General features: G+C 45.1%; 1 protein-coding gene across 5 annotated transcripts in view; it reads left to right on the forward strand.

The window, feature by feature from the left end:
- Positions 1-23,378, forward strand: part of LOC126539647 (nuclear pore membrane glycoprotein 210-like) — a 240,043-nt gene that overhangs the window by 43,210 nt on the left and 173,455 nt on the right. For 4 of the 5 annotated variants that reach the window (XR_008614325.2, XM_055075603.2, XM_055075601.2 and 1 more), the window contains exon 5: positions 15,420-15,676. Coding sequence is in view for 4 of the 5 variants with exons in the window: in XM_055075603.2 (XP_054931578.1) it covers positions 15,420-15,676 (257 nt within the window). In the remaining variant the exon portion in view is untranslated. The remainder of the gene's footprint in view (positions 1-15,419; positions 15,677-23,378) is intronic. The other variant, XM_055075602.2, reaches the window with a different exon arrangement.

Consider the following 23,378-nt stretch of genomic DNA (forward strand, 5'->3'; position numbering starts at 1 on the left):
CTTTTGCAAAATATACCACGTGACATACCCGCTTGCGCGCCATGATTGCAGCGCTCCCAAACTCTCCACATACAAATGAACATAGCATCTAGCAGAGCGTGCTGCCGCTTAAAAGGTGACGGCAGTGACGAAGGCATTGGCTGTGTGATTTACGCCGCCTATGTGCTTCCCTCGCGGCGGTTAATGATAGTGATAAGCAGACGCAGCGGCAGCACACCCGGCTAAATGCTATGTTTGTTTGTACCCAGAACGCTTGGGAGCAGTGCAATCATGATGCGCAGGCGGGCATGTCACGTGGTGTTCTTTTGTATTTCGCGGGCATCCGCAGTAAGCTGAAAAATACTAATACTTAATAGACAAAAACTGTTTTATCTTTTTTGCCTATGCAGACAAACTGCCAGAACCTAGCATATATAACAGCTCCGCTGTAAAAAGCGTAACTCTCTTAGGTCATGTTTTGTGTTCTCAGTCGTAAACTTTGGCGCCAGGAAATCGTACGTAGTGGGATAGTATCAACGAGGGTCTACTGTATTACAATGGATGCTACTGAAGCTGAGCTATGGCCTTGAGCTTGGCCTATCTTAACTACGTTGTCTAAGCTTGCCTGTGGCATACAAATGTTAGTGGAAGAAGGCACATGCAAAGGACATGACACATGGCTTTTTCTCTGAGCGAAGTCTTTCAAGTTCACACATGAGGTCAGCATCAGAGACTGTTTCTGCAGGCCAAGAACTATGCCAGTTCAGACTATTTCATTTTAGCACATGCGAATGCGGGATGTTTTGTGCATCTCTGCATTTGGGGCTTGTGCACATTCACTTTCCAGTGTGAAATCGAAGTGTTATCTAGAATCTGTGTAGGGAGTACACTGCCGAAGAGCATACTGAAAAGAGCCCAGGTCAAGTTGCACATGAAGTTGCTAATAAGTATGTTACTTGAAGACTTTTGCTGTGACTTGCATTTCCTGGCGTTTTTTTCCTTTAATGCATTGGTGCTAGGAGTGTCAAAGTGGAAAAATGTGTATGTGAAGTGTGGGAAGCCAGTCACGTGACAGAGGTATATACAGTTAAGCCTTGATATAACGAACTTCAATATAATGAAATTCTCGGTACGACGAAGTATTTAACTTTTCATTACCTTGCTTCCATAGAAAACCATATATTTAGAACGTCAATATAATGAAGTGTTTTTATATGCAATGTCAATATAACAATATTTCTCTTCCACTGCAAGGGAATGCCGAGGTAATAAATGGAAACTTCTGCAGACGCAGATGGTCAGATGATTGGATTACAAGCAGCTGCTTGCAAACACACTGCTCAAATCGCTTGCAATCTGACAAGAGCAACCGCTGAAGTGGAGCCGCATCATGTTCCACATGAAGTCCAAGCGTGATGAGATCCTATAGCTGCCTGTGCACTTTGTGCTTTAGGTGCGAGTGAAAGTGTGCGAGGGTGAGACAAGAAAGATGGTGGCTAGTGCCGCCTTCCCCCGCCTTCCCATGTCATTCAGTGCAACACTTTGCTCGGTTAATTGCGTGGTTTTTAAGAAAAAAGTGCTAATTTGCCTTCATTTGTGGAGACTCAAGCTGCTGCTGCAACAGTGCAAACATAAACATGCATCGCAGCCTGCTGGCAGCTGCATAAAACAGCTGGTCATGGTGGGGATGTGCATGTTGCCCACTCCTCTGGAACATGTAGCTGTCGTGGGTGGAAATAGTGAGGCGTAGGGATGACAGTGAATGCCTGCACAAAGGCATCAGAGTGCACTCCCCCCCCCCCCCCCCCCCCAAGCTCTGGAATCTACTGATTTTTGGTGTACTCAAAAAAAAAAAAAAAGCAATAGCAAAATTTACCACATTAAAGGGCTCCTTGCCGAGATAAACAACAAAATTCGGTTATATGGTGGAAGTTGTTGCATGTCCTAATTAATCTACAACTTTTCAACAGATCATTGTAAAGTGCGATCAACTTTTACTGCGCCACATTGCGTGATAGGTACCTTTTTTTTTTTCACCTTTCTTTTCGGGAGGGGAGGGGAGTGGCCTATGCACAGTTTAAAACACACTGAACACTTTACACTTGAGGTACCAGATATCATCTGAGGCCCTTACAAAACTGGTTTGAAGTTTGGAACAAGGCATCTTTTTAATAGTTGCGGTATTCGAGATTTGCCGAATGCGGTGGTGAGGTTATTCGAACAACGCCCTGCACCAAGAATTTTGGAAGTCATTGTATTACGTTATAGCTGCACACATTGCTCATTATAGAATTAACATTAATAAGTTCGGGATCCATGCCGTCAAAAACTTAGTTTAAAATGCCTGTTTTGCAAGTATAAAGATTCCCCTGCTTTCAACAGATTTTTCAAGCAAAAGTCTACTACTATTTTATGACCTGTGACAACAATGCTTCCACATTACCACTGCTGCTGTGTCCAATTGCAACCATGTGACCCTTCTGAGCACTATACAATTCAGTCATTTCTCTACTGTACCTATTACGAGTGCCATACTGAAAGTAATGCTCAACTATTTTTTGTACGCAAATCTGAAAGTTTACAAAAATGAGTGTTTGGTGGTATGCGATACGTACCATCTTTATTGAAACTATGGCGAGCAATTTCACATCAACTAGGTGCACGATCTAGCTATTAGTAAACTAAACCAAATGGAAGCTCACAGTGTCTCGTTTGATCAATATGCAGTGATAGAATTTCTGGTGGAAGAGCCAATTTCAGCCTCAGAAATTCATAAGCTTCAGTGTGCATAGGATAAGCGTGAAGGAGCTTGAGTAGTGTGCAAAGATGGGTCAAGCTTATTAAAGGTAGCCAGGCCAGCATTGAAGTTCAGTGTCTGAATGATTGCCCTAGGACAGCCATGACTGAAGCTAACAAAAATAACATTGATGCACACGTCAAAGAAAACATGTGAGTAATAATATGCGAAACAGCAAGAATGTTTAAAATAGGGCACAGTGCTGTTTAGGAGACGATTGCGAGCTAAGGTTACTGGAGAATAAAGGCAGCTTGATATGTTGAAACTGTGTAAAAGCTCTGTTGCTCATTAGATGACAAAATGATCTTGCAGCATGAAAACGCGCACCCTCACACTTCTGATTTAACAGGGGAGGGAATTGCAGAATCAGAAGGCAAGTGCATCCACACCACGGTATAATATATCTGCTCTTTAGGTGAGGACACTCGCGAGGCATGACCGACCAGATAAAGTAGCAACTGCACGCGTTCATCGGTCTGGTGACGTGTGCAACGGGACAACGCAACTTCACTTTGAACGCAGGTGAGAGCTTGCATGGACAAGGAATGCGTGGATAACACAAGCAACCAGAGAACATCTGCATGTAGCATCGCGTCGCCATATCTGCTCCGTCGATGCCCTCGCCCCTCACCTCAGTGACCTACTTTCATGTGGCCCGCAATCATATCAGATTTCTTGGGAAGCACCTGTACGTATACCAATGGGAAATTAAACCTTTTCTGTCTTGAAGTTGCGTTGTAACACTGATAGGTGGCTAAGCTGCTGCTGTCACTGGAGCGATTGATGCACATTATTGCTACTTTAGCTGGTTAATCATGCCTTGCAAGCAAGCTGAGAAGTGTCTCCTCCTAAAGAGTACTATACAGTAGAACCCCATTGATATATATTTAAGGGGACCATGGAAGCAAAGCGTACCAGCTGTGAAAACGTAACTGTGAGGAAGGGCACAAATCGCCACAGCACAATGTCAGAAACAGTCCGAGTGGCTGCTATCGCAGTTATTAGATGTCTCGGTGCTTGTACTGTGACCAGGAACGACAGATGCGCAAATGTATAATTAAGGGACACGTATGGTGTTCCGTGACAGTGGTCGCTACCGCAATATTTTTTGCACGCTTCACTGCATAACATGGTTCTACTGCGTCGATGCTGACTAAGGAGAACCGGCAATTTTGTAATGCAAATAAGACCCGTGCCGGCCCCAAAATAAATGTACTCCTGTACTTGTTGGGTGTGGTTCCCGGTAGGTTTTAATCGATGTACACTTTTTCGGATGCTTCGCGAACTGCTGTGTGTTGCGTTCTCCCAATGTTTGTGCAGCGCCCAGTTTGTGCAACTTTATTTCAAACTTCGATTGCTTGTTGCAACAAATTGGTAGCTTGTTGCAATGAATCGGTCGCTTTCTGCAATGAGTTGTTGCTTGTTAACAAGTTGGTCGCTTGTTGCAACATGAGAGAGTCAATCTCTGCACTGTTATCTTATGTGGCGGCCACTTTCAAATGCAATGTAAGATGCGGAAACGTTACAGAATGGCGCTGTAGTAAATGGGAACATAATACATAGGAAAATACAAAATAGTACATACATAACGTAATACCATGAAAACACGACGTAGCAGCCGGGAAACCACAACAGCGAGGAACATATCAATGGGGTTCCACTGTATGTTTTACACCGTAACCCACACTCTACTCAAATACAATCAAATGTGAGTGCAACGATACGGAACACCAGTGGCAATCCATGCAGTAGAGCAAGGCTGCAGTGGAGTTCATTGGGAGGGGTGGCGTCAGATTTCCCTATTAGTAGGCAAGATATGTAGACAATAATATATGCAGTGAAATTGGGCAACCGTGTGTGCAAATGAACTAAGGTCTGAAAAACCACATGAACGAGTTTTGCTTCAGTTACGCATTGTAAATGTTTTTGAAGTACGTAGTTGCTAATTACTTTTAATATGACCCTCACATATCATTGTAATTGATGACATTACCTTCGTGTATTTGTGACTGCATACAACTTGTTCGTGTAAACCTGTCTCCATGCTAGTGCCATACTTTTATACTGCTATACTTTTATATACTGCTACCATGGTCTTTGCAATAATATAATTGTGAGTGGCACTTATTTTTTGCTTTATCAGTTCAATTTGACCTCTATATCTAGAGCTAAAAACCTCAATGCTTTGTTGTTTCTTTATAACATACTGTGTCGCTCAAAGGACCTTGCTTGTTTCGTGCCTTTGTGCCTTACTCCTGACTTCCAGCTATAGCTCTCTCTAGAAATTTTTGATAACATATCTTTCATTGCCTCTAGGCTATCCTCAGCCTCATATTCTAAAGCCTCATATTTGTTCATGTGCAAGAGCCTGAATTTCCCTGCTTTTTTTCCGGCTGCTACCAGGTTGGCCTCCTTTCTCCTGACCACTTTTTTTTTTTCCTTTCTCTGTTCAAATTAAAGATAACCATGGGCCTCACTAACCTGTGATCACTACACTTTATGCTACCTGATATGTCCATGTGCAAAGTAAGTCTATTTCGTTTCATTTGTTGTTTTTCTGTGTGGGCTTTTCTACTTTCAATAGGTGGCGTCAATATCCAGCCCTCGGAGGCAGCTGTCTTTGGTTAACAGAAGTTGATCTTGAAGGCCATACTTTTTTCTAACTGCATGCACCAAAAGCAATTGCAGAGCCACAAACGTGTCGGGGATGCCATGTTACTTTGTTCCTGAAAAAATGTAGTCATTATTTCTAAACAATTCTCTCCTGCAAATTCTACAAACATATATCCTCTACTGTTACTAGTCTTAGTTCTTGACTGCCTGTTCTCCAGCCTGCTTTTTGCCCACTTTTGACTCAAATCATGTATGATGTCAGTATACTGAGCTTTGACCTTTCTCACTAGTAATTTTGTCTCCTCATAGAGCCCCTCTACCTCTCCATCATAATGATTGGCTGTTGGCGTTTAGGTTGCGTTGCTTGTGAGATACCTTGCAGTGTAGCAGGGTTAAAAGAGGTTGTGCGTGTAAGCCATGCACGATCTCGCCTCGTTCAGCACATGGGAACATTCACAGCTTCCGTATGGTTCAGAAAGTTGCTACTGGTTGTGTTCAGGTAAGTACAATCAGGGGTCCTGATTATTATTTTGATGATATTTGGAAATGAGATACTAAAATTTTTCCACATTCAAGCCAACTTCATTTCTTTCAGCACATGCCTTTATTTAAGCATGAAAAAAATCATAACTGAGACAAGGTACAAAACGGGGCTAAAGAATTTCATATAGTTTCCTATGCTTTCATAATTTTATACCTGATCCACACAACTTGGTAATGAAAATTCAATTGACTGGGCAAACCCATGACTTAAATGGCAAATGTCTTTTCAACAAGAGGCTAAAAACGAGCCTTTTCTGGCAATTTCATAATGTGTTCTTTTAATGCAAGTTACTTTTGAGATCTTTTCTGTGCATACTTTTCTATATGCTAAACATGCGCAAAGTGCATTTAATCTCTCTTATGTACGGGTATATTCATTTCCTGTGGAAAAATTTTAACTATCACAAAACTTGGTAAATTTGATAGTTTTCACAGTGAAATAAAAAAATATCTTTGCTTTCGCTCAAATTTTACCAGTATTATGACTTGTCATCACTTATGTGTTACATGCAATAACATGTTCCATTATTCTATTCTGAGTCCAAAAGAAAGCAATGAATAAGAGTGTTTAGCACCCTACTAATGTCTTCTAGAATGTCACACCATGCAAGCATAAACAACCTCAAGGGTTACAAAAGGAACACAGTTATTTTTATATGGAATACAGAGCCATGAGTAGCTCAAATTATGGTGGCTAAGCGCATATGGTGCTCCCCTGCTGAACACGATGTTGCAGGTTCATCTGCCTGCCACAGTGGCTGTACAGTATTCCCTTGCAGATTTATTTATTTATTTATTTATTTATTCAATTTACCCTACAGGCTTGGGGGAGCATTGGGTAGAAGGGAGGGTTACAGAAAAATGACATTAAGGCAAAAAAAGGAAATACATAGTAGGAGAAACAAATAAATTTGTACATTGGAAGGAAAAAAGGAACACAGAACATAAATACTCGGGTACCTAGATTTAGCTAAACGTAAAGTGGGGCATGTGGTATTCACAGCCTTTCACTGCGGTGTTTCTCATAGCGCCACTGTTGCTTTGATGCGGTGAAAACATTTTGTGAAGCATTCACCCATAAATAATAAAGAAACAAATAGATCCTTTTGTAAAATCATGTATCGTGCCTTAAATATTGCTGCATGAAAGTGAGTGGCAGTGGTTGCAGAGCTCTTCAAAATTCAAAGAGTATTGTCGCTTCTTGTGTGTACTGTTGTAGCATGGCGGCGTTGTGTTTGATTAGGTTGCTGCTTGATGCATTCAGTAAGAAGCAACTTGCAGTGGGGCAAAAAATGAAGAAATATATTCAAGAATTTCTGAAGGAAAAGATGTGGCTAGTCACAAAATGCTACTTCAAACATTTGAGAACACTGGCTGACTTGAGATGCACGGAATCTATGTTGGTCATCGCACGACCCGACCAACTATAGCTAAAAAAGATTTTCATTTCTGCAGTGTTGCTCTGTAATTACATGCACACACACAAAGTATTCTAAGTTCTCTTCCAAGATCTAGAGTCGACCTGGAGGTAGGCTCTTTCGATATGTATTTCATGAATAAGTGTATGCGAGCTTGGTTATAGTTAGTGCCTTTGTTTTTGGATAAAACTAAAAATTCCAAATTTTTGCACTCTGATCCAGTTTTATGAAAATCTGGTCAGACCGCATGTCTTCCCGAAGTTTGCTTTCTTGTGAACAAGAATAATAAATGCAGGGGTTAATGAATGCAACACACCCATTGTCAACGAGTGGTCAAGATATTTATTATTAGGGGTGGAAAAGTATTCTAAGTTTTAAATATGAATAGAATATTACACACTACCTATTTTTATTCATATTCAATAAAGAAACGTATGGTATTTTCGAATATTAGAAATTAACACAATATTTTGAAACAATTGTCTTTTTTACTGTTCTGTGTCTGATAAACAAAGTATCGCAATTTGAGAAGTGAAACGACGACAAGAGTCTTCGAAAAAAGGCAGAAACAAAATAGGTAATGCAAATTTTGTTTTCATTTTCATGATGGCAGCCTATGGTTAGCTATGGTTAGTGGATGGTTAGCAGCAAAACCTGCTAGTTTTGCTTGTAGTCTGTCATTTAGTGTTTCACACTGTCGAGTCATGTAGCATTTTTTATCTATTACGCTTCAGTTGGTGTTTTCCTTGCAAACAGCCCTTCTACACATGCTTGCGGCACACAAGTCCTTCACCAGATTCCTTTATTATTTTAATATTTTCCCATACTTCTGATTTTTCTTCTGCAAGAATTTCTTTAGTGTTTTTGTAAAGCTCCACTCCACACAGCAGCCATTCATTCTTGAAAAGCTTCTTTGTAGCCTGGCTGTGAAGATGTTGACAGGCAGTTCGTGCAGTTATTGAATGACAATTAGTGATGTTGTGCTTAAAACTGATTCTTTGCCCCTGATAGTTGGCTGCCTTTTTTGGACTAGTGAGTACAGGCGGGGTACTATGTTATACAGAAACAGATATTCTTACTCTAATTATGAGGGCTGTTCATAAAGTTTGTATTATCACAGCCATAGATTTATAAAAGGCATACACGATATGCATCAAAATGAGTGTGTGTCTGTCGTTGTAGCGCAACATAAAACTTGTGTTCTATATAGTACCGCGCAACATCGCCAGGGCACCAAAACGAAAATGGCAACACCCATTGGGAAAATAGAAACATGTGCATTGATCTGCTTTCTCTATTTGAAGGGACAAGATGCCAAGACGATTCATGCTGAGCTGGTGGTTGCTCTGCATTGCGAGTGGTCGCTACAACATTGAGAGGACGTTCACCCAACTATGTTACTTGCAAAGGAGGGTGGCAGATTGAAGTAGTTTGTATTCCTTCAGTTTTATTTCAAGACCGCATAGCATAAGGCATAAAACAGGATGACAACAGACAAGGATGAAATGTCCGACAGGTTTAGCATGGAGAGAGGCATTCAATATACGTGGGATAACATACGTCAGCACTTTCTTGTAAGATAAGGAAGAGCATCACGTTTTTTGCGAAGCACGTCCATGTTAACTGTCGGTACTTTTGTTTTGTTAAAGAAAGTGCAGATTAACATGCAAAGGAGGGATCGCCAAACGTGTCCTTGTTTTTTATTCATGTTTCTTATAAGTCTATGAATAATGTCTGCCAGTGCAAATGTAGATGAGATTGTCATACGAGTTCTGAGCAGCTCACTGTCTTTACATGTTCCTGTGAATGATTTCGCTTGTTATTGTGATGTCGTATTTTAGTGCAAGTCTAGAATTGGTCTCGCATGGATGCAAGCAGATGTTTGCATCCTTACTAGTGCGGGTGCTGCATTCGGTACGCGCCAGCACTGACTAGCATTCAGTACATTAAACGAAGTCTGAGACATCGCTGATCGGTCCTGTATGCCCTCGTCAAAGGCCTGCCGACACTTAAAAGTTCACACTGTCGTCCGTCACAACAGTTAGGTGAAACCAGACGTGATCCGGACCATACATTTGTGGCACCGACGACCATGGACCCAACCGACACTACAAATATTTTAGGCCAGGGCACTCCCGAGCAACGCAGTTCGACCTGTTCGACCGTTGCCGTCCGCCTCCTGCAATATTTGGTCCAGCATCCCTCGGCGTGGTTCCTGCAGGCCAAATCACTGTTTCAATTCGTTGGCATTTGTTCTCAAGCCAAAAAGCTTCACTACGCTGTTTCAGCATGAAGTGCTGAATTTGTTGAATCTATCTGCCACTGCCTATGACAATCTCAAGATAAGTTTGTTGCAATGCACAGCAGCTTCCCAGCATTCTTGGATCCAGCAGCTTTTGTCAGCTGAAGAACTCGAGGACCGCTTCCCTAGTCAACTTCTTTGCTCCATGAGACTTCCATGGACAACGCGCTTATACACAAATTATTCCTGCAACAGCTTTTGGCTAATGTGCAGATGGTCCTGGCGACAGCTTACCCTATGGATTTGACTGGACTTGCCTTGTTGACCGACAAAGTCATGAAAGTAGCCACCCAAAACATCATAACTGCCACATCGTCTCTAGATGACTGCGCAGCACATCATTGCCTGCTCTTCGCCACCACAGTCTCCTCTTAACTCTGTGTGACCACCTTGAGCATGTCTATGCAGTGGAACAGGGTCTCGCATCATCTCGTCGTCCACACAGCTGTAGTTCCTGCCGATCCCGACACCTAGACATGATCTGCGCAACCTCACCAACAAATTCTGGTGCTTGCTTCTATCATCTCTGTTTCAGGAGCGATGCTCATCCTGTGGTTGGCAAGGAAACAGGCCGGCCAACCTGTAATGGTGATGAGTGTCTGGACCAACTTATGAGTCTCCTTTTCTACATAAAAAAGTCACATGACAGCAGTTTCTCATCAACACAGGAGCCAATGTAACTCTCAACGCTCCGACCGCAAAGTGACTCCTGCGTCATCTTTGCAAGCCATTAATGGCACCAGGATTCCAGTGTACTCGCTCTCCGTCACACTAACCCTTATCCTTCGATAAGTGCTTCATTGGATTTTTCTAGTTGTGGATGTCTGACGTATCCTTATTAAAGCAGTCTTTCTGCACAACTATGACCTCCTTGTCAACGTAAAGAGCCGCCATCTCACAGACTGTTAGATAGCTGATCGTTCCTGGCGTTCCTTTATCTACAGACAACATTGATTACGCCCACTTTTGCCATGGTGGAAACGCCGTTTGCTGAGCTGCTCCGCAAGTTTCCCTGCTTGTTGCAACTTCCAGATTGGACACAGCTGGTACAACATAATGTATGCCACCACATCGTCACTTTCGACCCTTCAATCTATTTCTGTCTCCGTCACTTGTCTCCAGAAAAACTAAGAACTAAATAGCTCGCGCGGAGTTTGAACACGTGCTGGCACTTGGCATCATCTGCCCTTCCTCCAGTAATTGGGCATCACCACTTCCTGTGGTGCCTAAGAAGACTGACTACTGGGGCCCATGTGGTGTTTACCGGGCACTAAATAACTTAACGATTCTCGATTGCTATCCACCCCCAAACATTCTTGAATTCACGGTAGTGCTGCATGGTGTGACAATAGCTTTTAAGATAGATCTCGTTTGGGCCTTTCACCACCTACCTGTCACTGTGGAGGACATCCCCAATGCTGCTATGACCTCACAATTTGATTTTTTGAATTTATCCAGATGCCCTTTGGCCTATGGAATGCTGGCCAATCGTTTCAGTGTTTCATTGATTTTGTCATGCTAGGCGTGCCTTACCTTCTTGCAGACATTGATGACCTCCTTACCACAAGTTCTTCTGTTCAAGAACATCTGGAACACTTGCAGTTGTTTTCTCATCTTGCTAGTCAAGGAGTTAATGCTGCCAAGAGCCAATTCGGTCATCCGGACCTCAAGTTCCTTGAACATTTGGTTGACGCCAATGGCATTCAACCACTGCCGTCCAAGATTCACATCATGAGACTTTCCATGGCCAACCATAGCACGAAATTTGGCAATTCCTCGGGTTCCTAAATTTCTACTGACAGTTTCTTCCAGATTATGCCTAATTGTGACTCCTCTAGATGTTCTGCTTGGCTCCATGTGTAACAAAGTGCTTCTGTGGATTGATGAGGCTGCTCAAGCTTTCACATGCGTCAAGTCTGCCCTCACCACCACCACCAGACTGCCCAGACACCCAAAACCCAACGCACCTGCTGCCATCATAACTGATGCTCATCCAACACTGCTGTTGGCAACATTCTGCAGCAGTTCATTGGGGGTGCGTGGCAGCTACATGCTTTCTTCTCCAAGAAGCTGAAGCCTGCACAGAACCCCTACAGCGTGTTTGACCACGAGTTACTCACTGTTTATCTCACTGTTCACCACTTTCGTTATTACCTGGAGGGCTACCCATTTAGTCTTTACAGACCACAAGCCCCTTGTGCACGCCATGAGTCGTCCCTCATCCTGTTACATACCACGTGAGAGCTGCTACCGTTCCTACATTTCGGAATTCACAACCACATTATGTCACATTGAGGGCACTGACAACATGGCGCTTCTGTGTAGACTACTGTCATCTGAACAACATTACTAAGAAGGATGTCTACCCACTCCCACGTATAGATGATGCCCTTGACTGTCTCCACGGTTCCAGCTATTTCTCTTCTATTGATCTTCGTTCTGGATACTGGCAGATTGTTGTTGACGATATGGACAGAGAAAAAACTGCGTTCATCACACCTGATGGCCTATACCAATTTAAAGTAATGCCGTTTGGATTATGCAACGCCCCTGCCACCTTTGAGCATATGATGGACTCCTTGCTCCATGGTTTCAAATGGTCCACATGCCTCTGCTACCTCGACGACGTCATCATCTTCTCACCAACGTTTGACACTCACCTTGAGTGTCTAACGACTATACTTGATGTATTTCGAAAGGCGAAGCTGCAACCTAACTCGTCCAAATGTCGTTTTGGCCACCGTCAACTTACTCTTCTGGGCCATCTCGTTGACACTTCTGGAGTACAGCCTGATCTTGACAAAACTTGCGCTGTCCGGTTCCGAAGACAGCCGCAGTCGTCCGAAGTTTTGTACGACTATGCTCGTACTTTCGTCGATTTGTTCCAGATTTTGCGACAATTGCTAGATCCCTCACCAATCTTTTGAAGAAAGGCGTACAATTCTCGTGGGGCACTTCAGAAGCCGCTGCCTTCTCTTGTCTCATCACTCTTCTAACCTCACCACCCATTCTCGCCCACTTCGACCCTGGTGCCCCTCCAGAATTGCGTACAGATGCCAGCGGTCATGGCGTAGGTGCCGTTTTAGCCCAGCGTCAGCGTGGCCAGGATCGCGTTATTGCTTATGCGAGCTGCCTCCTAGCACCTTTGGAGCTCAACTATTCCGTTACGGAACGAGAATGCCTTGCTGTTGTCTCGGCGGTTGCGGAGTTTCGTCCGTACCTTTATGGTTGCCCTTTTTCCGAAGTCTCTGAGCATCATGCTCTCTGCTGGCTCTCATCGCTAAAGGATCCTACAGGCTGGCTTGGTTGATGGGCTTTGAGGCTACAAGAATTTTCATATTCCGTGGTCTACAAGTCTGGCCCCCTGCATCAAGACGCTGACAGCTTGTTGCGTTACCCTGTTGACGACCTTGACTCCTCCAATATTACCATTGCTGCTTGCGTATTCTTTGTATCACAGCTGCTTCATTACGCCAACGAGCTACGTCGTGACGCCTACATCAGAGCACTCATCGAATTTTGAACACTCTCCGGCCGATGCCACTCTACGCCTCTTTGTCCTCCGCGACGGTACTCTGTACCATCATAACCTTCATCCAGACGGCTCCGAGTTCCTACTTGTCATACCTAAACACCTCCGCTCAACCGTTCCAGAAGAGCTTCATGACGCACCCACGGCAGGACACCTCGGCGTATCTCGAACCTATGACCATGTACATCGCCGTTTTTTTCTGGCCGGGCCTTGCCCGTTCCGTACGACGTTACGTCACCGCTTGTGAACTTTGCCAATGACGCAAGAAGCCTTCCCAGCTCCCATCTGGTTACCTGCAGCCGCTTGACATCCCTGCCGAGCCCTTCCATCGCGTTGGCCTAGACCTTCTCGGCCCTTTTCCAGAATCTACATAAGGAAACAGGTGGGTTGCAGTCGCGGCGGACTACATGACCCGCTATGCCGTAACCCGCACTCTTCTGACCTGTTGCGCAACTGATGTTGCGGACTTCCTTCTACTTGATATCATTTTGATGCATGGTGCTCCGTGTCAATTGCTAACAGACCGTGGCTGTACGTTTTTGGCCAAAGTCATTGACGACATCATGCGGGCCTGCTCCATACAGCATAAATTTACCACCTCCTACCACCCCCAAACGAACGGCCTCACTGAGCGTTTGAACCGCACCCTTACAGACATGCTATCCAAATACGTTTCAGACGACCACCGTGACTGGGACCTGGCTCTACCTTACATTACCTTTGCATATAACTCTTCCCGTCTCGAAACTGCTGGCTTTTCCCCGTTTTACCTCTTGTATGGCCGCGAACCGACGCTACCACTGGACACTGTGCTTCCGTCCGCCACAGCTTCAACTAGCGATTATGCCCGTGATGCAATCGCCCATGCTGACCATGCTCGCCAACTTGCGCGCGCTCGTCTACAAGTGTCTCAAGACGAGCAGAAACAACGCTACGACCTCCGTCACCGTGATGTCCATTTTGTGCCCTACACCCTCGTGTTGCTTCAGTCGCCATCACATAAAGTTGGCCTTTGTGAGAAACTGCTTTCCTGTTACACAGGCCCATATCGCGTGCTCCGGCAAGTGACCGATGTCACCTATGCAATTGTTCTAGCCACGCCCACTACGTCCTCCACTGTGACAACCAGTGACATTGTCCACGTCGCCTGACTCAAGCCCTACAACTCTCCACGCACTTTGGATATTTAACAGCACCGTGACGGCGCTTTTGCCGCCGGGGGGTAGTATTACGATATTATCGGGAGATACTCAAGAGACGAGCCGTCGCGAGAACGACGACGGAGGGGGGTCTGTACCCTTGGCGCGAGCGAATGTCGGCCTGGCGCTCTGGCTCCAGTCCACTGTAAATAGCCTGTAAATAGCCTCTTCCGTCTGTGTCTTTCTACACGTAACAATATATATAATCAGAAATGATTATGTGAGGTCACAACTGTCAGTTTTTTTAAGTTCTTTAGTGTTTCAAAATTTGCTGCCAAAATTAAGAATAATGGTACACATTAGAGATGAAATACTTTGCTGCATGTTTAGCATATAGCAAAGTATGCACAGAAAATATCTCAAAAGAAACTTGCATTAAAAAAACATGTGTAGCCTCTTGACGAAAAAGACAAGTTTGCCATTTTTTTTAGTTGTTTTCTAGTAGTCACTTGCTTTTATTGTATTTACTTTAACACGTTTGTTTAAATTGGGTATAAAAATTATGAAAGCATAGTAAATTTTATAAAAATTGTTGCTTTTTCAAATTTGGAACATTGTGCAATTGCATAAGTTGCATTTTCCACCTCGTCTCGGCTAAAATATTGTCATGCTAAAACGAAGGCATGCGCTGAGAAAGATTGCTTGATTCAGATGCGAGGAGGGACTTTGGTATATCATATAAAAGTATAATTGAAATTAAAAAATAGTTGGAACCCCCCTCTGACTGTGCTTATCTGAACGCACCTTACCATTGTTTGACACTATGACTGTTGCATAAAGGACTTCTTGAGAGAAATATATATGTCCTGCACTGCTTAAAAGATAACCAAGAGTTTGTGTCCAAGACATATTATGGCTTTGTGTCAGGTAAAATCTGCTTTGTTCATCTGCCAAGAAATGGCCTGTCTGCATTGAGATGGTAAGTGACGCTCAGTACATAAATGGGCTGCCACGTATACGCAGATCTCATGGAATTCCAATGACTGAGAGTATGTTGGGGATGGTTGTCAATCGGACTTACAAGAGTGTGCCGCAGGTTTGTGTTGGAATGGCCACGTGGGCCAGCTGGTGTGAAACTGCATGGTCAGCACGGATGGGCGGTCCTTGTCCAGGGACAAGCAGTGGGCACGGCACGGCTATCTGTGAAGCCCGCTCATGCAGCCTATGCACATGTGGTGCCCCAACAGCTGGAGCTGCGTGTGGTGGACAGTGTACGAATCAAGCCATCGGTTGTCTTCCTGCTCATTGGCTGCCAGGCGTGCTTCAGTCTTGAGCAGGAACAAGGTGTGAGCAGTGAGTAGGGGCATTAACCCACCTTGTGCCACGCGATGATGCTAGGGGCAGCCAGGGAACTTGATAGACCCTGCATTCCACCGAAAACAGTGGACATTGGCGATGTGTACTTTATTTCTTAGCAGGCAATCAGTCTTTCCAGAAAGCCAAGTACTGTTTGCATCTCACTGTTCAGGCTCATTTATTTAATATCTTAGACGTTGTATAAGAGGAGCTTGAAGCTAAAGGTGCATTAGACCTTGTCTGGGTCTTGCTTCCGAGTTCAAAGAGCACCTCTAGCAGTTGCCGCCAAAATCACAACTGGGGTTTTGCCTGGCACGGCTCAAGGGTTCGACCGCTTGCCTTTGTTTACTCGAGGTGAGCCTGCTACAGGTGCTGTAACACTTAGACTGAAAGAACTGGCTTTCTTTTGCTTGTGTGAGCTACTGTGCACATGTTTCTGCGAAACATGTTCAAGATGTGCACACAAATTTAGCTCGTTTTATGATACGAGAGGTAAAGACTAGTGAACTCAAGGGACACTTGATCTCGTGTACAAGCCGACTCGCGAGCCCGTCACGAGCTAGATATACTTGAAGCCAACAGAATTTATTAAATTAAATTAATTAAATAAAATTTATTTCTAAATTTAAAATATTCCTGATGTGGGGACCAGATGGTGCATGTGAATTTGAGCTGTGGACGAACAAAGGTTTTGTACGCTATTTCGCGAGTGGCTGAAGGGGTTTCACATAGGTGTCTTTTTAGGTAACCAAGTCTGCCAGATGCTTTTGCGGTAACATATTTGTATGCGCCTTCCACAATAAGTTTGTTGTAATATGGGTACCAAGATATTTGTATTTTTTTCAGCTGAAAGGCATATCTTTTCGCAGCTGTTCAGAGTGGCTCAACAACTTCGACAATATGTACAATGAATAGCCGAAAGGCCATTCCCAAAAATGACCGAGGTGGCTGGTGGCTCTATTGACTGGTGCAGGTACATTCTGTACGGCAGCTATCTTGCTTTGCAGTGGGCACGCCCCTTTTTCACCTACTACATAAATGGCAGTTTGGTCATACTGAAAATGCATTTGCTGCAGGAGTTCACTAAAGTATGCTTCCAGACACAATACTGTTTTCGGGTTGGTGGAGCATTTCCTTGCAGTCATGAAGAATTTACTTCTTTTGTTTGGAATGTGGATGGTGTCAAGGCAGTGCCGAAACACGCCTGCTTAAACATGTAGACACCTCGGCCTGTTATAAAAGTCATCAGATCCGTACTTTCTGGGGTGAGGACAACCTGAGGGTACGTGTGACTAAATCCAGTTTTGAGACGTACATTGCTCTGTGGTGCTTATTCAACAGTTGCTCAGTGTGTGCGAGTGCAAACTAATTAGTCATTGCCTTGCTAGGCTTGTGTGAATCAACAATGAATCTTAGTGAGCCATTCCTATTGCGATAGAAAATATACGGGCACTAGAGGTGTGCTCATGCCATTGGTGCCGCCTATGTTGTCTTCTCATGGTGTCAATGCACAAGGGCGGTCCTCACATGGAAGGTTAGAAGGTCTTTAGAGATGTGCAGTGTGCTTGGCTGCAAAAGTGACGAAGCCAAATAGACGCATCGTGACACCCTGCTCATTCGGCACTGCTTGAGCCATGGCAGCGTCCTGATTTCTGCTGCTGGCATGAGTCGTGCGCACACACGTTAGGGCTTCTGCTGAGTAGCTGTGTGCATACCACACTGTGGTGTGTACACTGGTTTAAGTGTAACGGACAGTACATGTCAAGCTAAACATATTTCATCCTTTTTATTGGGCACTGACAAATGCTGATGCTTTTTGTTGGTCCCATCTTGTGTACCATCGAGGGACAACATTGAGTTGGGACAGCGGTAATGCCAATGCTGGCGTTATCGCCGTGCCAATGTTGTGACATGCCTGGTGTCTACTAGGTCACCGTGCCAATGTTACGACATGCCGGGTGCCTAATAGGTCGTTGTTGCTTCTGAACAGCAGCAGTAGTCTTGCGTGCTGAGTTGCACCATGTCACCTGTGTCAGGGTGTCTACCAACCGGGAAAACCGGGAAAACCGGGAATTCTCAGGGAATTTGAACAGTCTGGAAAAACTCAGGGAAAACTCAGGGAATTTGTGCTTCTATCAGGGAAAATTAGCTGTAACTTTATTGAAAGGGAATGAAAGTCATGGTAATACTGGCTCCAGTAACAGAGGAATCGCAACGAATCGTCATTGACGCCGTGTCATCGGCACGATCTATTGCAAGAGTAGTTAATGACCGATTTTGTAGACGTCCGATTTTTCGGACATGCCCAATAATATGCACGGCTTTGCGGCACCACCACGTACTCCATATAGTCAATGTATATTGCCCTGACTGCAGGTCAGAAATGGCATTAATCAAAGCCGCCACTGCCGCTATTTTGATTATCTCGCCGCCTCGAATTGGCACTCTCGCACGCAGATCCGCTGGCAGCCGTATCCACCACCGCGGCAACGTTAGGCCTAGCTGCTTCTATGTTCGCTATTAAGCTTCTTGCCGTGCGATGCCGTGTTTTTCATTGAAGGAATTCGTCGCTGTCAGCAATGGCACCGACTCTGCCTTTGTAATCCTCGCGATTGGCTTTGAAGCTCGCAGAGCACAGCGCGTTGCGTAATGCCAGTCTCCGAAACTTAGCTTCGCCTCACTACAGTAGTGTTAGGCGGTGAAGCACAAGCGTGGGAAGGGGCAATTGTCACGGGCCACAGTATGTATTCCTTAATTATACACACGTGCACCCCCATCTCCTGTCACAGTACGAGCACCGATATGCCTAGTAAGTGTACTGGCAGGCCTTAAGAGCTTTTTCGGGTGTGCCTGGGTCAATTTCAGCCCTTAAGGGTAGTTAAAGACAGGCATTCATTACTTTTGTACTGCCCGATTTTCGGATGTTTTTGCGGCCCCTAGGGAATCAGAAAAATCGAACGTTGACTGTACAACTGACCAAGAGGATGCTTCAAATGATCCATGTGGTGAAAGCGTGGTAGAAGGAGGATGAGAACAGAAAGGACCGACGCACTGAGGAATTAAATTAACGGGAACAGAAGCATGCCGCCGCCTTTTTGAAGGAGCTTGAGCTAAAAAAATCTAAGTGTTGGTAGACGCCTAGATGCAGATGTCCCTCATCCAAACCAAAATAAACTGTTTTAAGCAGTGAAACCCAACACTGAGATGTTGTGTACGGGCTGAGAGTATGTCAGGACAGTTGAGGTTGACTTCCCAGCTGCTGAGAGAGAACCTTAGTTGTGACAAAGTTCAGGCCTCATACAGATGAGCTTGCTATCAGTTGATAGAAATAGCTCACATTAAAAAAATATTTACTTATGTATGCATCTCCTTTTCATGAAAATGTTCGACTCAATTTGGAATGGGTTTTACCATTTCTTTCGCTGTGCATTTTACTAACACCTTCCTTCTGTTTTCTTTTTAAATAAAATAGATATTACTCCTTACTATTCAAACTGGATTAAGTCATTTCTTTTTCAGCATGCTTACTAGAGAGTGACAGCATCGGACAACGTGGTGTCAGCCTGTCTTGACGTAAAACAAAGTTCTGGCTCATTCAGGGAATTTTGCAATGGTGCTCAGGGAAAACCTGGAAAACTCTGGGAATTTGGAAATGTCAACTTGGTAGACACCCTGTGTGTGCATTATTTGTTTGTGCACTGTGCAAGAAGCTCGAGTGCAACGCTAAACCTTGCCATCTCGCTTTGTGGGAATCAAAGTGCATTCCCGCGCCTCATCTCGTAGATGGTGCGTTGTACTTAGCTTGATCTCCGGGAACCGCTGCTGTAACGGCGTGGCAGATATGGCTACCGCGCCGGAGCTAATTTCCTGTGCAAACTGCTTCTCCCTCCTGGGATCGAGTCACCGCGTAAGCAAACGACACTGGGACACAGCCTGATTGGCCTCCCGAGTGGTGGCCCCTGGGCGTCCTCTCCACCCGAGCTCTCTTCCGCTGAGCGATTCATCGCTGTGCCAGATGCTCACAGACCCGCAAAAAGGTGGTTACGTGGGACCTTTGTTTCTGTGACTTATTGTTCTCACACTTGGACCGCTACCTGGTTAGCCCTAGCGCAGCGGGCCCACACTTGATCGGTCTTGTGGTGAGCCTTGGTCTGTAACTGCCATTAATGGCGCACTGTGCTGTATCTCGAGTGAATAAACCAGTGTCTGTTGGCGATCTGACTCCGGAGCCTTCTCTGCGCCGTGTTGGAGAGTCTACAAACCCTGCTGTAGCACCTTTATGCGTTGTGGAGTGGAGGAGTGTCAGGCCTTTTCCTGGCCATTAATCATAAGGTGAGCCTTGTTCAAACCCATCTTTGCAGTAATCAGGAGTTCGACGGAAGCCTGTCTGGTCGGGATGAGACATGACAAAGAAAGACATAAACCGACCAAGTAAAACTTATTAAAAGACAAGACGTTTCGGCTTTCACACGGAAGCCTTGTTCACAATCTTGTTCACAATCGGATTGTGAACAAGGCTTCCGTATGGAAGCCTAAACATCTTGTCTTTTAATATGTTTTACTTTCAGATTTCGTGCGGTATAACCGAGCTCAGATTGGTCCACCTTGACTGATCAAATAGGGCACCACTGTATGTTAAATGAGGCGTACAATTCCTGCGGGACCCGCCGTGGTTACTCAGTGGCTGTGGTGCTGCTGAGCACGAGGTCGTGGGATCGGATCCCGGCCGCGGCGGCCGCATTTCGATGGGGGCGAAATGCGAAAACACCCGTGTACTTAGATTTAGGTGCACGTTAAAGAACCCCAGGTGGTTGAAATTTCCGGAGTCCTCCACTACGGCGTGCCTCATAATCAGAAAGTGGTTTTGTCACGTAAAATGTAAAATCCCATAATTTAATTTTTAACCCTTTCGCTGTCACGGACGTACCGGTACGTCATCGCGCTTCCCCCCCACGGTGTCACTGACGTACCGGTACGTTCTCTATCGTGCGTTCAAAATTTCGCGTCTGAGCGCAAAGCTGGCGCTCCTAAATTGGCCGCGCCATCTGTTGACTCTTTCTACAAGTTCGTATATTCTCCCCGACCTGTGTTAACCCATGTATTGAAGAGTACGGTGCGACTGCCACTCCCCACTTTCTCTTTGCTGAGTGGCGCGGTGGCTCCGCGTTCACTGGATCATGCGTCGCGCGCGTGTGGTTATGGGTTCAAGGGTTGTTCTGCCATCTCCGTTGGTTTGAAGGTTTTTATTTTTCTTCTGTTGGTGTGTCTGCTACGCCGTGTCAAGTTCAGGCGCACGTGCCGTTGCCTCTCCGAAAAGAGTGACTCGATTGCTGCTTTCGCTCTCTCGCCGAACCCTCGCTTCCGACTTGCAGCAGTAAACGTAAAGCCCCTCGAACTTTGTTTAGCCTTTTCCCATCTCCCTCTGTCTTCTTGATCACGCAACGTCCCATTTCTCTCCGTTGTGCGGGCGACTGAAAGCGCATCCTCCCAGCGCGCGGTTACTTTCGGATGGCTGAGCGCGCGGGACCTTCGTCTGCTCATTGGTGCGGTGGGTCAATTCCAATTTAGAATACGAGCCGAGCTCGGATTCGAACTCGGACAGAGTCGCATGCGAGGAAGAGGGTTCCGCATCGTCAGATTCGGATGTTGAACGGATTTTATAGTCTGGCTGATGATGATGATGATGTTTACTAACAACAGCTGCAGAACACTGAAATGTGCATATAGCATTGACTACGTTATTTGTATACGAATCATAATCAAAAATAAATTGCTATGTTCATTCCCTGTTATGCTCGTTCCCTGAAACCAAGCCGACACTGGGCGTGCGTCACGGCCAGAAAGGTCCGACAGCGAAAGGGTTAATTTAACTCCTGCGGGGACGGTAGAGTATCCGCCTCCCGTGCAAGAGGACCGTGATTCAAATCCCGGGCCGCACAATTCTCCACCATAAAATACCAGGAAAAAAAAACCGTGTAATGAGAAAATTGCACAAACAGGCCTGGAGTGCAGCCTGATCCCGGTGACCAGAACCGGTAACGCACTCTCTCACCAGAGCAGGTTTGGCCACCCTGGTGCAGTACTTGGCCACAACCTCCTATATGAACACAACAATCAAACCCCGGCCCTCAGTCCCCAGCAGCTGTGAAGCAACTGACCACGACGGCGGTCAGACCTGCGACGCTGCAGAGGGTGCTAAGAATCCCTGGCTCCGGACAGGCCGCCATTGGAATATGAACCTGGCAACGTTTAACGCTAGAACGTTATCTAGTGAGGCGAGTCTAGCAGTGCTATTGGAGGAATTAGAGGGCAGTACATGGGATATAATAGGGCTCAGTGAAGTTAGGAGGCCAAAAGAAGCATATACAGTGCTAAAAAGCGGGCACGTACTGTGCTACCGGTGCTTAGTGGAGAGAAGAGAACTAGGTGTCGGATTCCTGATTAATAAGAATATAGCTGGTAACATATAGGAATTCTATAGCATTAACGAGAGGGTGGCAGGTCTTGTTGTGAAACTTAATAAGAGGTACAAAATGAAGGTTGTACAGGTCTACGCCCCTACATCTAGTCATGATGACCAGGAAGTCGAAAGCTTCTATGAAGACGTGGAATCGGCGATGGGTAAAGTCAAAACAAAATACAGTATACTGATGGGCGACTTCAACGCCAAGGTGGGCAAGAAGCAGGCTGGAGACAAGGCAGTGGGGGAATATGGCATAGGCACTAGGAATAGCAGGGGAGAGTTATTAGTAGAGTTTGCGGAACAGAATAATATGCGGATAATGAATACCTTCTTCCGCAAGCGAGATAGCCGAAAATGGACATGGAGGAGCCCGAACGGCGAGACTAGAAATGAAATAGACTTCATACTCTGCGCTAACCCTGGCATCATACAAGATGTGGACGTGCTCGGCAAGGTACGCTGCAGTGACCACAGGATGGTAAGAACTCGATTTAGCCTAGACCTGAGGAGGGAACGGAAGCAACTGGTACATAAGAAGTCGATCAATGAGTTAGCGGTAACAGGAAAATAGAGGAGTTCCAGATGAAGCTACAGAACAGGTATTCGGCTTTGACTCAGGAAGAGGACCTTAATGTTGAAGGAATGAACGACAATCTTATGGGCATCATTAAGGAGTGCGCAATAGAAGTCGGTGGTAACGCCGTTAAACAGGAAACCGGTAAGCTATCGCAGGAGACGAAAGATCTGATCAAGAAACGCCAATGTATGAAAGCCTCTAACCCTACAGCTAGAATAGAACTGGCAGAACTATCTAAGTTAATCAACAAGCGTAAGACAGCGGACATAAGGAACTATAATATGGATAGAATTGAACAGGCTCTCAGGAACGGAGGAAGCCTAAAAGCAGTAAAGAAGAAACTAGGAATAGGCAAGAATCAGATGTGTGCGTTAAGAGACAAAGCCGGCAATATCGTTACTAATATGGATGAGATAGTTCAAGTGGCTGAAGAGTTTTGTAGAGATTTATACAGTACCAGTAACACCCACGACGATAAGGTGAGAGAGTATAGTCTAGAGGAACTTGAAATCCCACAAGTAACACCGGAAGAGGTAAAGAACGCCTTGGGAGCTATGCAAAGGAGGAAGGCAGCTGGGGAGGATCAGGTAACAGCAGATTTGTTGAAGGATGGTGGGCAGATTGTTCTAGAGAAACTGGCCACCCTGTATACGCAATGC

Source organism: Dermacentor andersoni, chromosome 11 (assembly GCF_023375885.2).
Source record: "Dermacentor andersoni chromosome 11, qqDerAnde1_hic_scaffold, whole genome shotgun sequence".
Lineage (NCBI taxonomy): Eukaryota > Metazoa > Arthropoda > Arachnida > Ixodida > Ixodidae > Dermacentor > Dermacentor andersoni.